This window comes from Gadus morhua, chromosome 11, assembly GCF_902167405.1.
Source record: "Gadus morhua chromosome 11, gadMor3.0, whole genome shotgun sequence".
NCBI lineage: Eukaryota > Metazoa > Chordata > Actinopteri > Gadiformes > Gadidae > Gadus > Gadus morhua.
In genome coordinates, this window is record NC_044058.1 from 1,070,001 (window position 1) to 1,085,000 (window position 15,000).

Here is a 15,000-nt window from a genome sequence, read left to right on the forward strand (position 1 = left end):
ACTACACCCTCTCTTTTTCTATCAATCCTGCATCATATGCTATCCGTTTGTCCTCATCCCCCCCTCTCCCCCCTAGCTCCACAACACTGGTCCCAGCAGCATCCGGGAGGCGGAGCTCCAGGTGGGCTGGCCCTCCCGTTTCCGTGACGAAAACCTGCTGTACATTATGGAGATTAAAACTGATGGGCCAATCAGCTGCAGGGCTAACGGCAGCCTCAACCCGCTGGGCCTACAGGTACTACACACTCACAGGCACAAACACATAGGCACAGACACACTCACACACACACAGACACACTCACACTCACACACACACATGCACGCACACACCACACATGCACAGACACACACAGACACACACACACACAAACTCACACACACACACACACACACACACACACACACATACACACACAACACACACACACACACACACACACACTAACACACTCACACACACACACACACACACACACACAAACACACAGATACACAGACAGACAAACACACACACACACACACACACACACAAACACCAACAAACACACACACTTGCACAGACACTCACACACACAAACTCTCACACACACACACACACACAGACAGACAGACTCACACTAACACACTAACACCCTAACACACACACACACGCACAAACACGCTCACACACACGCTCACACATTCGCTCACACATACGCTCACACACACACTCACACACACACACACACACACAGACACACAAACACACACACACAGTCGTGGTGACAACTACCCCTGGTTGGACCAAAGCTCTGTTATGACCCATATATATTGTGTTTATGGCTGGTATTAGATAGAGCGATCAAGGATTACTGGCACACAGAGCTGCATAGAAATCATGACAAGCAATAAGCCTACTTTCAATTGAATTTAAGCTTGAACCAAAAAGGGAAAATAAAAAGAACGTCATCCATACACACCAGTTAAAAATGCAGTTGAAGATGTTTTATGTATATGTCATATGCTTATGCTGTGTGTACCAGTGGTGGCTGGTGGTTATTAAAGTGAGGGAGAAAGGACTGCTCGCTTGGTTGCCATTGGCCTGCTTGCACTGTTAGTGGCGTATGGTGGCATAAGAATGTGAGACTCAAGTTGTTTCAGGGTGTTTTGGTGAACTACAAAATAGCAGGATGGGATAATTATGTGAATTGATACAAATCCAACAGTGGCAGCATTGTACTTTGAAAGCTGGTGGGCAGCATGTCTTGGACTACAAGGGCCGAAGGAAAGGATCCAAAGCCAAGTAGTCAAATCAGGTCTACTCTTGATTAGTAAAACTAAATAAAAAAAATCTGGGCCTAGCATTGGGCCTATTTTTGCCCTCAATGACTGAAGCTATTAGTAATATAGTAATTTGGCTTTGTTTATTTTCAGCTACTGTTAAGTTTCATTTGTTGGCGCCTTTATTCTTTTAGTTGTATTGCCTTTAAAGTGTTACTCGTGAGCGCGCAGCCAGCAGGTACGTTTGCGCGTGCCGGAGGAGTTGAGTGACGCTGTTGAGAGCGGATTAAAATGGCTGCTACACGAGTTGACTGCGGACTGTTATTGCAGCTAGAATTAACAGCTACAATTGTTCTAAGAAGAATGAAGACAAAAGACCAAAAGTGATGCCATTTAAATTGCATCATGCTCTGAATCATTCACTAACATCCTTTCCACAATATCAAACAGAATGGTCAGAGTAACAAACAATTAAAGAACAACAAGAACATTATTTCACAACTATTTGCATGGGCTGTAAGCCTAACATTGTTTGAGGCAAATGTGGATGTTAATGGATGTTTCAGAATGTTGGTCATGGTGTTAAGCCAATTAAGATTGAGGGACTTCATTTATAGATCAAGTCAACCCTCCTTGCGGGCTCTGCATCTCGGCCGCGGGCAGCCCGGCCGCAGGCTCCGCAGCCTGGCTGCGAGCTCCGCAGGCTTGCCGCGGGTAGCCCTGCCCGGCCGTGGGCTCCACCTAACCCGCTCAGTTGTAATGCCTTGTTTCTGCGGAGCCCGCGGGCAGCGGCCACGGGCTCCACAGGCAGCCCTGGCTATGGAAATGTCAATATAAGCGAACAGAGCCGCACTGTACCGCAACGAACAGTAGCGCACTGCTCGGTGGAACCAAGGCATTCGCCTGAGCGAGTTCGTTGGTTCTCGTAGCATAGACTTGAGGGGATAACCCCACCCTCCTGGCTGCTCCACAGCCAGGACTCCTGCTTATTGGTTCATAGCGCAACACTTTCGCCGCCACTTTTTTCGGCCGCCAACACTTTCGGGGAAATGAATGGGAGTCAATGGAGGCTGAGGGAGAAACATCCTCCCTGAAGTAATTGTCAACAGGCGATAGGGGGTGCTAATGTCCCTTTACCCAGGGAAACATACATAACATACAAAGGTATTAAAGTAGTCCTATTTAAGGGCTTTAATTCATTAAAGTAGTCTGGACAATCTACCTATTTGTATCCTCAAAAATGTTAAGGAGGATCTTCCTCCCTCTCCTAACTGGAGAAGCCTCCACTGGTCTGTACCAGTTTTTCTCCTTTTTAGTGGCTTCTTCTTAACGGCCAGACCACCACGTGTTTTGTAGAGTGGATGTACCACAGTGGTTTGGCATGGCCCTCACGCTGTGAGTGCATGGTAGGAAATGGTGCGTTTGGGGAACATAGAATGTGTATCAAGTGGACTTTTAATGGGTCTAGAACAGGGCTTTCTAAACAGGGCTTTGATATGCCTGTTTTTCACTGGGTAAATGGAACGATGTTTCATTGATGATGTTCGTGTTGCAGTTATTGTCTAGCTTGGGGCTGCCTGTGGCTGTGATGTATGTTTGGGGAGCAATACTGGGTGTGCTAAAATCATGAGAATTAAGATGGGTTGACAGAGTAAACCATGATTAGAGTAGTAATATTGGAACCAGCATACCAATGGCTCAGGTTTCTTTTCAATCACTATGATGAGCACAATTCTGCCCTCTTCTTAAGATTGAATAAAATGGATTTCATTGCCAGTTTATACTTCATGTGTATACATCTATGGTCCAGATATTCATTTTACTCCTTTGCTTGCTCTCTCTCTCTCTCTCTCCCCCCCCCCTCTCTCTCTCTCTCTCTCTCTCTCTCTGTCTCTCTCTACTCTCTCTCTCTCTCTCTCTCTCTCTCTCTCTCTCTCTCTCTCTCTCTCTCTCTCTCTCTCTCTCTCTATCTCTCGCTCTCGCTCTCGCTCTCTCTCTCTCAGCTCTCTGCCCTCCAGGACACCCCTGAGTTGTTAGGTTTCCTGAGGAACGGTTCCTCTCGTCGCCACAGACGCTCGGTGACCAGCGAGCACGACTACAGCAGCAAGACACTGGTAGGCTTTGGGAATAGATCCGCCCTCTTCAGAGTTCATGGCTCGACCGCACTGTCCTCCAACACGGCCCCCTCTCTGACTTCTCTCTTTCCCTGGGTCTCTCCTGTGTTAGAACTGCAGCAACATCATCTGCCTGCAGATCCTGTGTGTGGTGGGGCGTCTGGACCGGGGTCAGAGCGCGGTGGTGAAGATCCGCTCCAGGCTCTGGGCTCACACCTTCCTACAGGTAGGTTCGGGACATGTGTTTTGTATGGGATGGAGTTAAAGCTGTTCCTTCGCTTTGTATCTCTCTCTTGCTCTCACTCTGTCTTTCTCTTCCCGCTTTATTTATCTCTTTTGCAATTTCTTACTCTAAGGGCCAAAATAAAAAGGATTTGACAAAATGTTCTCCTGTCTTTCCCGCTGGTCTACCAACACAACAAAATGTCCACCTTCAGCGGCGTAATGACCCCTACCTCCTGAACTCCACCGTCTCCTTCATGGTAACCGCCCTGCCCTACCGCATCCAGCCCACAAGCCTTCCCCACCAGAGCACCTCGGTAAGCTTTGGTTCTGTCTGTGTGGGGGTCTGGGTGAATACAAACTGACCAGCAGCATTCAAAAGTGGACGAGGATCAAAGTTTTGGCATTGGACAAGCCTGACATAGGCAAAGCAACTCACAAATGCATATTAGAGTGTGGAACCTCTCAGTTCATTTTCCATTTGCAAGGGCCGTTATTAACAGGCATAGACCAAAAGGTCTCTTGACTTGAGCAGACCTGCAAACAAACCTGAGACATAGCAGCAGGGGCCATCATGGATGTTGGTGAAAAGGGGGAGGGGGGCCAAATCTACAGTCTATGGTGTATCCACTTTCTGACCCTGTGTGTCTCTGTCAGATGGGGACCCTGGTGTTGTGGGGGACACCTGACGTGTCTTTCGCTGTTCCATTGTGGGTCATTATCCTGGCCATACTGCTGGGACTGCTGGTGCTAGCCATGCTTACGCTAGTCATGTGGAAGGTAATGCACAATCAAAATGACAGAAGGCCGACACATGCATGCACACAAACACTTACACATCCACCCACAGACACAAAATCCAAATGAAACATACACACACCATCTTCCAGCTGTACAGCTATATTCCTGAGCCTGTACCGTTCAGACAGGTTGCAGTGTGTTTCTCTCTCTAGTGTGGCTTCAGCCTGTACCATTCAGACAAGTTGCTGTCTGTTTCTATCTCTAGTGTGGCTTCTTTGATCGAGCACGACCTCCGGTTGATGATGACATCAGCGACCGGGAGCAGCTCACATCTGACCAATCAGCAGATGCCTGAGACAAGAGCTGCTGATTGGAGGACTGGACCATGGGGTGCTTTTACTTTTTTTGACAAAATTCAGTAAGGGGTCTGCAGGTGGATCCAAACGTCTTCACCCTCCATATCTATAACTCCTCCATCCTCCAACCCACCACTGTTTGCACAAAACAAATGGCCTGGAAGGACAGTTTGAGTAAAGACAGCAGCCCCAGACAACCTGACGAAGGAATCCAAGCAGATCCATATGGAGCCAGGCCTTCTCTGGAGATTGAAGAGGCATGTGTAGCAGACTGTGTGTTAATTGATTCTCCAGACTACAATGAGGAGGAGCTCCGTGGAAGATGTGGCCGCAATGAAGACAGAAGGGACATTGTTCCAAACACAATACGAACACACGAGTTGAATGTTTGATTTCCCTGATGTTTTTTTGCTATGTGCGCCTACAAAAGTGAGTAACAAAGAAAGGGGAATTGTGTGTGTGCGTGTATGTGTGTGTGTGTGTGTTTGTGTGTGTGTGTGTGTGTGTGTGTGTGTGTGCGCGCGCGCGCGTGCATGTGTTGCTCGCGTGCGTGCGTGCTGTGCGCGTGTGCGTGCGTGTGTGTGTGTGTACATGTGTGCATTATCTCTTCAGTCAGTTTAAATGTAATCTCATTGTAATTGAATTAGTTGTACTTGACCATATGGAAAATTACATCTACACAGACACCAGCACGGGATTTAAGTATATTTATGAATGTATGTGCAATATTTGAAGGTTGCGTGATAGTGAAGCTTGTTTACACTGGCATTTTTTTATTAGAGCTTAATGTTTCCATTCTTTCTGTATATAATTGATTGAACGATATTATGTTAGGCAACATTGCTGAAAGATTAACTGTTCAAATAAAATCTACCCTGACTTACTTTTGGCGAAGAGAAGTAAAGATATGAAGCATGAAGAAATTGATTTGCAATAAGTTACCTTTATGTTGCCCACATCTTCAGCAAGGAGCTCACTTGATCTTCCTTCACATTGTAGTATCTGCACATATTGTGAATATAGGTCAGTCTATAGGCACAATATCCTTTATGTATAGCTTTTAAATAATTCATAATGTTTGTAAATACCTTAACCCTTAAATGTGGGTCGAATATTTGGATGGATTGTGTTGGAAATAAACTGCCCTTTGAATAATGATGCTTCAATGTGGATAATGAACGGAGTGTACATCCCTAATATGTCCATGATCCCACTTCACGCCAACAGGTTATCTCTTCAGTGTAAATATGAGTATATTCTGCCACTTACTGGTGTGTGTACGAAAGTGTTTCACCACTGCAATGACTCCGAGAGAGGTGGCTCAGCCTACCAGCAAAGTAAATGTTATCCTCAAAACGAATATATTCTATGTCTCATGATTACATTTACACATACACTCCCTTTTTTTTTTTTATGTGCAAACAAATGGAAACATTGTAATAAAGAGATTTCTTCCTCAGACTTGCAGCTTTCCACTGTTTAGGTAAGGTAGGTTAAAGCCTTTATCTTCCATCATATATTGAACCAAACCAAAACAATTACATTGATTAAATGAAACTATTGCAAGTTTAATCCATTTATTTAGTTATTTAAGTTTAAGATTTGGTTTCGCTCTATGTTTTTTTTTCAATTGATACTGATCATGTGATATTTTCTTAATTGTTTTCCTGCTGAACTGGTGGTTTCTCGTCAGTACTTCGGTAATTGAGTGAAATAAGCTCCATGTATGTTAACGCCATGCTGGGCTTCAGGATGCCACAAGAGCCATCTCCTGCTCCGTGGAGCAAGTGCCCCTCCAGGTAGAAAATTATTCAGAATCTCTTGTAGAAGTGATAAACTAATTCTAAACTACAAAGATGAATATGATTAAGTGATGCAATAGTTCAAGTATAATGTTCAAATGCGGAAATGTCCGTTGTCTTTGTATCAGCTGCATTGAATATGCAGAGGACTGCTCCAAACAAAATTTCGTTGTCTTGTACAATGACAAAGATTATTCTATTCCATTCTATTCTATACGCATTCAAACATTCTCATCGTTGGCTGCTCTGGCGTCAAGGTGATAAGGTGATGAATCTAGTATGTGTTAGTTCAGATCTAGCATTACCTCATTGCAAATCTATTAGTCTCCGCTAGATGGCGTTCATCTCAGACAGCTCAGTTGCAGGCAGACCTGCTGCACCGAGAGCTGTCCTCGAAAAACCTCTTACTGTGTCCACGGTAAGAAGGGAGGAATGGGCACATGCATATTTTTCACACATATAATGAGTCCTTCTAATTAAACTCCTGGATTAAATTCCTAATGGTCAAATGGTGATCATTTGGCCTCCAGTCAATCATTGATGTTATCAATCATGCAATTAACAAAGCTCCAGGCTAAGCTCACCGTGTCTTGAAGGTCTTCATCGTCTAAAAGGTGCTGCTTGTGCAAATACTTCTTTAAATAGATCTCACCTTAAAAGAAAGCCTGATGTCACTGCTTCCTCCTACTCAGTGTTAACCCCACTCTTCTTACCTAGATGTCACCCCAGTCTCCTTGGTAGTTCATGCTTTCACCTGTGGTTTGTTCCCCCTTTTCTCATTCCCCATTTTGCCTTTGCGTCTTGTGTTGTTATCTGCGTCAGCATGCTTATGACCAATATCTGATACATTTTTGTTTCAGGCTCACAGAACAGCCTGTCAGACGATGGGGTCCACACAGATCAAACAAGGCCCCTCTTCTTCCCATCACACAAGAAAGCTGCCTGCAACAATCGTATTTATGCTCTTTATTTCTTTCAATAAATTTGAATAAATGTAAAGCAAACATTTGAAATAAGGATTTAACATTTTTCTTAATAGCAAACGTTAACACCATCAAAATATTTTAACATTATTCATCGTGTATACAAGACATATGAGATTTATCCAACAGACTCACTGACCCATTTAAAAAATCGTAAGTATTTTAATCCATCGTGTCCTGGTTGTTTGAGCTGGTGCAAATAATGGAATCTCAGGTCACGTTCCTGTGTGTCAAATGTGTGTTTGTTGTGTGTGGGGGGGGGGGGGGGGGCGATTTAGTCGGTCTCAGATGTAAACCTTTACTTTACCAGATATTCACTGTCTGCTGTAAAATGGGAAAATGTATACTAGTGTCTATCCTCCTAAATGACGTCAAGAATATCTTTACTAACCCTAACACTAACCCTAACCCTAACTCTTGGAAGACTTAGGCAATCAACAATGTCTGTACAATACAATACACGATGAATACAACTCGTAGCAACCACACTGGCAAGGTGCTGTTCCCTTAGAGAACCAGAGGGTGGTGCTCCTCACACGACACTGGCCAAATTGCTGTTCCCTAAGAGAACCAGCAGGTGGTGCTCACACGACACAGGCCAAAGTGCTGTTCCCTTAGAGAACCAGCAGGTGGTGCTCACACGACACTGGCCAAAGTGCTGCTCCCTAGAGAACCAACAGATGGTGTTCACACGACAGTGGTTAAAGTACTGTTCCCTTAGAGAACCAGCAGGTGGTGCTCACGCACAACACTCAGAATCACAACAGACTTCAAGGTGGACCTAGGGACCAAGGAGCCAGGTCCACCGTAGAGATAGAGGGTACGTTTACAATTGAGGTTGATTCAAGGGCCCAAGTGTGAACTTCCATCTGGAATAAAAGTATTTTTGTCTCTTGCTCAAGCGTATCAAGAGGAAATAGTCGTCTCGTAGACATATTTGAGTTAACAACGGCACAACGTCGTGATAGCAACAGTTAAACTACATATCGTTGGGGAAAACAGTCACAAGGCAGTGTTTAGCCTGAGCAAAAACACAACAGTCTGGGTAATACAACGTATGAGTTTTGATGATTTGAACACATATACAGTATGGCTATCATGATTAACTGAATATTTTATAATATTCTTATATGAACAATTTTTTACAATGTGCAAGAGAAATAAATTGGAAAAATGACTTTTTTTATCCCCCTTGTGGACTGTAACCTGTTTATATGACTGTAACACATTCCTATACATCGGATCAATAAGTGAACTGAGAGTAAATGGTTGCAGGACTCTGTGAAACGGGTGAGCTCATGGAATGATTTGATTTGATAAGGAGGTCTTGTGGCTCGTTCATAGGCTGCATATGGGATTTGTTCTGTGCTTTTAAACTGTATCTAAACAACGTGATCTATATGTGATGTTCCTTTCACTCTCACCTTGTAAAAATGTAACTTGTCAGTCATCTGACAAACAATTAAAAAGAGCTATCTGAACGTACAGAGCACACTGTGTGCCAGAGTACCCAATACATCAGCATGATAGATGAGCAGGACAGGACTAGATTAAACAGTCAGTTCATATTTCCATTTACAAACAAAGTGAATAGAAGTGCTTCTCTTATGACACACGCTCATGTTTACACACACAGGCCCTCAAACAGAGACCGACAGACAAGTCAGACACTCTCACAAACACACACACACAAACACAGATACACACCAGCATACTGACAAAGATTGTACACACTGTTCCTGAGTATGAACTGTAAAATGTTGGTTTTGGCTCTATTGTAAAGAAATTGGCATGCTCGGTTTCCACCACCACAAAGCTAGACAAGCGAGTCTGACCAGCAGAGAAGTGCAGTTCCCTGCTTGAGAAGATTATGACAACCAAAACCAAAGAATATCACAATTTAACAATTGGCTATTTCTTACAATATTTTGAATAGTTTGGGAAGTAATATAATATAACATTTTCATCAATTAATCCATGAGCATATTTAAAAAAACAGATGAAGTTGATTAATTGCTCAAGATTAAGGTTGAGGTTTGAGACCATTGAGTTTTCTCTAACAATGACAGATGATATAGGAACTAGGGATCAATAGAGTAGTACTATGAAATTGAGGACTTCTGATGATGCATAGAATCTCTGTACAACTGCAACCCAGGGATTACAAAAGCATTCACATGAAATTACAAGCATGGAGATTATGTATTCTTTATTAGGCGAAACACAGACACATGCATCACCTCTGTGAGTCAACTCTGGACAAATGGATGGGTACATTCAAGCCTTCCCAACCTAGGCACCTGCTATCTTTAAAGACGGTCTCAGCCATAGCCACTGGCCAAAGACCTGACACTTGCTCCACTATGACACACTGTTTACCTGATGGCCCATACAACACACCCACCACTGGCACACCCCTCCACATTAATGTGAAAGATACACCAGAAAAGAAGAAAAAAAGGTCATAATTTAAATGATGAGGAAAGAGAGAAGAAAGTAATTCTACCAATGCATCAGATGCAGGAAACATCAGCGCTATGGCGGGGATTGTTGATAAGCGAGTGTTTCCATGGTTATAAACAAAGCAGTTTCCCTTTATCTCTGGACTTTATCCTAGACTCAGACAACATGAAACAAAACATGAGACATACAGGAGGAGATATACTCGCCAAAACCGGGGATCATACCAGATGTCTATGTGCTCTCTTAGTTGGGGTCTGCCCCAGGGCAAATGAAAAAGAAAAAGGGAGCCGGTGCATTGAACCTCACTCTTCAGGGTGAATCCCAAGACGAAGGGCATTAATAACTGACCTGACACAAAGGAACTCAACCAAACGCTGCCTGGATGGGCGGCTGCCAGTCAGACTTTGTGCACCCCAGACACACTTCACTCAAGATAGATTGCACTGCCCTCGATGTGGCGCCGTACACTAGGGCGCAGCACTGCGCTGTGGAGTGCAGGCGTGGATGGAACATGAACCTGTAGATATGGTGTAAACTAAGCCTATATCACAGTAGTCTGGATGAAGACAGACAATGACAGCGATGACTGGAGCCGTGTTGATATACCAATCAGACGGCCTCTTGTCCTTCATGTATCCTCTGTCCTCCTCCGCATTCAGCTCCCTGCACTGGAGCGCCCCTCGATGCTGATCTTCATCTCCTGGGGTAGGAAGGAGGGCTGGGGCAGAGCGTGGTGAGAAGCCTCCTCCCTCCTGTCTGTCTGCTCTCTCTCCGGAGCGGACCAGCGCCGCTTACGGCCCGAGGACGGTCTCTGCGTTTCCATGGCGATGGCATCGGACGGAGGAGGAAGTGGAGGAGGTGGAGGAGGAGGAGGTGCAGGAGGAGGAGCAGGGGAGAGGTGGTCCGTGTGCGCCCGTCTGTGTCTGACGTCTCCGTTCCCTGAGGTGTGCGCCTCCTCCCTGCTCTTCAGCACTGCTCCCGCCCCTCCCCCGACCGGCCAAGGGAACACCTCCGGTCCGGTCGGCACGCGCTGACCTCCTGTTCCCGTCGTCCCGTTGCCCTGGGGCTTCTCCACGGCCGCCTTCATCAGCAGCCTGGCGCTGCTGCCCCCTGCAGCACGGGGGCCCAGCGTGTGGCATTGCGGTGGGGCCGTGTCCGTGCCGCCCGGCGGGGGCTCGGGGGAGGCGGTCCTCAGTTTGGCACCCCCTCCGGTCGGATGGGGGCTGGCGACCGAGCCGTTCCTGAGACCCCTCAGGGTGAGCGACACACAGACGTCACCCACACACAGCTTGGCACAGGACAGCTCGAACAGCCGGGTGGTCCGGTCTGGGCTGCAGGATGACCAGCCCTGGCCAAACACGAAGAAGGGGTACTCCAGCAACACCTCCACACATACCTGGATGGGACACACACACCCACAACAGGTTAATTTGTATCCCATCACAATACATGGCTTATACGCAATGAACACACACATGTTAAATTGCCACTCATGAATGAGTTTTTTCTGAGGTGTTTGATGGTGGCCCTAATCTCCACATGCACAGCCACTCACAAATACACACAACCACTTTCTGTGGCTGAATACTGCCTGAGCGACTGATCTAAAGGGTCATTTACTTTAAAGGACTAAAAGCATTTATCCAAACTGAATTATAACAAGACGAAGCACTTTTTGAAAAATAGATTACAAAGAGATAATTGATGTCATTTTATAATTAAGGCACAGAGCCTTCTAATGTGGCAACAGAACGGGACAGAACCAGACACCTAATACAAACCTACTGGCATGTCATTCATCCTACAAATTGAGCCTTAGAATTAATACCATCAGAAAATGATAATGTGTGAAATACCCCCCGGTATACCTGCGCTTTGAGCTCTCCCACGGCAAACTGGATGACCACGGCGTTGGGCGTCTGCCCGTCGTCGATGCGCTCCACCGTGCTGGAGTCGATTTTCAGCTCACTGCTGATCTCAGCGCTGTGGATGAAGTCTTCCGTCTTCAGGTCCTCCACCCGCTTCAGCTCCCCGTCCGCCAGCTGGATGATGGAGCCGCGCATGAAGAACGGAGGCAGCGCCACGGGGGACGAGGACGGGGCGGCGGTGCCTGCGGGAGGGACCGGGGCAGGAGCCGGCGCAGTTACAGGGGAGGTTGGAACCGGAGATGGAGCTGGGATGGAGGGCAGAATGGGGTGGGGCAGCGGCGATGCCTGGGTAATGGTGGGGGGCAGCTGGTGCCCTTCAGAGCTGAGCACCTCACACTTCGACAGCGCTGTGGCCAGGTAGGCGTGGGGCATGGTGGTGGAGATGTGGGTGGTGGTGGTGGTGGTGGTGGTGGTGGCTTTCAGCTTGTGGCTGACCTCCTGCTCCATGGCGGAGCTCACACCGCTGGAGGTCCCGCTGACTGGGATGAGGAGTGACTGCCCACTGGGGATGACCAGGTGCTGAGGTAGGGTGCCGTGGTAGCTAACGGCATGCTGGTGGCCGCCGCTGGAGATGTAGCCGATGATGGAAGGCTGTGTGGAGGTGTAGAGGCTGGCGGGCATCTCCTCCGGGGACAAGCCAGTCTGAAGGACTCTCTGCGGGCCGGAAGACTTCAATACCTCCGAGGCGTATGAGGCAGACGTCCTGTGGACGGGCTTCCCCAGGCAGATCCCGCCCTTCTCCTTGTGCAGCAGGGACAGCTTGTTGGAGCTGGCCTCTGGCTCAGCAGTTGGCTGCTGGGCCACCAGCACCAGGGAGGTCTGCAGCCCGCTGTGGTTCTGGGCATAGTCCGCAGGGAGGAGGATGTGTCGAGCCTCGTAGCTCTGGACCTGCTGGTGGTGGTTCAGCGTCTGAGCCGTGGCCCCGGCCTGCTTCAGCAGCTCCCCTTCTCCGTTGAGCAGTGCCTTGCCGTGGCCCTCCACTTTCTTCACCAGTGAGCCGTCGCTGTACTGGACCACCAGCTGGGAGGGGGCAAAGGTGAGGGTCTGTGGGAGGACGGTCTGGTGCGTGTGGAGCTGGAGGGGTAGGTGACCTGCTTGGGAGGAGACGGTTCCCCCGGCCATGGGCAGGGCCGTCCTGCTGTCCAGGTGGATGTACTGGCCGGTGACCTGCGTTGAACCGGCCATGGACACGGTGGTAAGGTCGGCGGAGGAGAGGCCGATCTGGAACTGCTGCTGCTGCTCCCCTTTGACGCCGGGAGAGATGATGGCGGTGGTGTAGCCGTCCAGATGATGCCGGGGCCCCACCGAGCTGTTGGTGGTAGAGGCCGGGTTGGCAGAGAGGATGTGGGATGAGATGTAGCCGGCGTAGGGCCCGGAGCTGATGAACTGGACGTTGGGAGTGAGCTGGGCGTACTGGATGGTCCCGGGCTGCTGGGGGAGGCTGCTGGGGTACACGGTCGGAAGGGAGGCTAGGGGCACGGAAAGCGGCCCGACCGCAGAAGGAATGACGGGGGATGCGGAGGAGGTGTCTGCCAGGACCGACAAGGAGGAGGAGGAGATGGGATACCCGTGACTCTCTGCATCCCGGGACTTGCAGCGCTCGGTGGCAACACTGGCGAGCCAGGCCAGGTTCTCTGTGTGGAGGGCCTCGGGAGGGAGGGCCAGCGGGGCCTGTGGCGCCGTGGCCACCGCCACAGGCCTGTGCTCCAGAGACAGCATCTCACGCTTCTTAGGAGGCAGGCATCCGTTGTTACGCTCATGGTTGGATTTCATTGTCAAACGTGCGTAAACAGCCTGTTGTCGTGTATGTTGCGTGTCTCCCGTCTTTGTACCGTTACTGGCTGGGTTCAGGGTGTTGTGTTGGTCGTCCCTACTGATTCTCTACTGTTCTCAGGCCTCAGATGCCAGACTACAGAGGATTGAGTCCCACCAGCTCAATGAAGGAGCTCCCTGTAGTTCATGAGGGATCATTTCTGATTGGCTCAGAACATCCATGAACCCCACGAAGTAATCTGAAGGGAGGAAAAAAGAAATATAGAACATTGTAAGAACAATAATCATGCATTCATCATATCCAGAATAGTGTGTACTATGTGCATCGAGCCAGAACTCAGAACAGTGAACTGAGAGATTCACACATGAAACTGCATGTGTGTGTGTGTGTGTGTGTGTGTGTGTGTGTGTGTGTGTGTGTGTGTGTGTGTGTGTGTGTGTGTGTGTGTGTGTGTGTGTGTGTGTGTGTGTGTGTGTGTGTGTGTGTGTGTGTGTGTGTGTGTGTGTGCGTGAGTGTGTGTGTTGTCTTGCAGCCATGCACCACCCAGAACAGTGAAGTGAGAGCTTGACGGTGTGACTGTCCCTGAGGCTGTCATGCTCCTGTCTCTCTGAACACTCTGGCCAACAAGACATATAGTAACCAGAAACCAGCGGACGCCAACAGAGTGGCCCGTACAGAGAGTGACTACTGAAACTACTGTAAGGACAATAAATAATAGTAGTAGTATTAGTATTACTACTATTAGAAGTAATAATATAATTTGATTTAATGTGTATAGCAATGATTGTGTTTGGCATTTGCAACCTGGTTGCAAAATATAGAAAAACACAAAAACGCGAAAACAAAACCAGGTTGAGGATGTTTAATGTTATCAGCATTTTACTTGACTGAGAATTTGCTACAAAGAGCGCTAGCCTGATCTGCAGAGGTCTGCACCGTGGTCCCTGGTAGTGCTGATGAACATGCAGATGAGACGGTAACTCTGAAGCCTCAAACTGTCCCCAGGCTGTGAGCCACAGCCGAGCCCTGTCTCTGTCGGCCTGGGCCGGCACTGTGCCCCTACCCAGAACATACCCTCCTCAACCCCAGGATCTATGTGGGGGGGCTCCTATGTTATGCTATGTTATGCAACCGTGCAGAAATACTCCTGCACCCCTGTTACATTGATTTCTCTCATGAATACCCCTCTCCCTCGGATAGCACTCTGCTGGGGACGACATCACTCTGTCTTTTCCCCACGATGCCTGCTCTGCTCCTTCAGGCGCATCTGAGCTCCGTGGATCTCTGGGTTGTTTATTAGCCAGAAATAAAGGGCATGAGACACCATCCATCCATCTGACAACCATCCCTGGTCCAT

The 15,000-nt window shown here is 47.9% G+C and overlaps 2 protein-coding genes across 3 annotated transcripts in view; one reads left to right on the plus strand and one right to left on the minus strand.

The window, feature by feature from the left end:
- LOC115554432 (integrin, alpha 8) overlaps positions 1-6,152 on the plus strand; it is a 66,301-nt gene extending 60,149 nt beyond the window's left edge. The window contains 6 exon segments of the mRNA XM_030371183.1: positions 77-235; positions 3,264-3,374; positions 3,487-3,600; positions 3,812-3,913; positions 4,254-4,376; positions 4,603-6,152. Coding sequence (XP_030227043.1) covers positions 77-235; positions 3,264-3,374; positions 3,487-3,600; positions 3,812-3,913; positions 4,254-4,376; positions 4,603-4,692 — 699 coding nt within the window. The 3' untranslated portion in view covers positions 4,693-6,152.
- A 1,294-nt stretch (positions 6,153-7,446) lies between these two features.
- LOC115554435 (ataxin-1) overlaps positions 7,447-15,000 on the minus strand; it is a 10,763-nt gene continuing 3,209 nt past the window's right edge. For both annotated transcript variants that reach the window (XM_030371186.1, XM_030371187.1), the window contains 2 exons: positions 11,810-13,881; positions 7,447-11,337 (listed from right to left, as the gene is read on the minus strand). In XM_030371186.1, the coding sequence (XP_030227046.1) occupies positions 10,597-11,337; positions 11,810-13,642 (2,574 nt within the window). In that variant the 5' untranslated portion in view covers positions 13,643-13,881 and the 3' untranslated portion in view covers positions 7,447-10,596. The remainder of the gene's footprint in view (positions 11,338-11,809; positions 13,882-15,000) is intronic.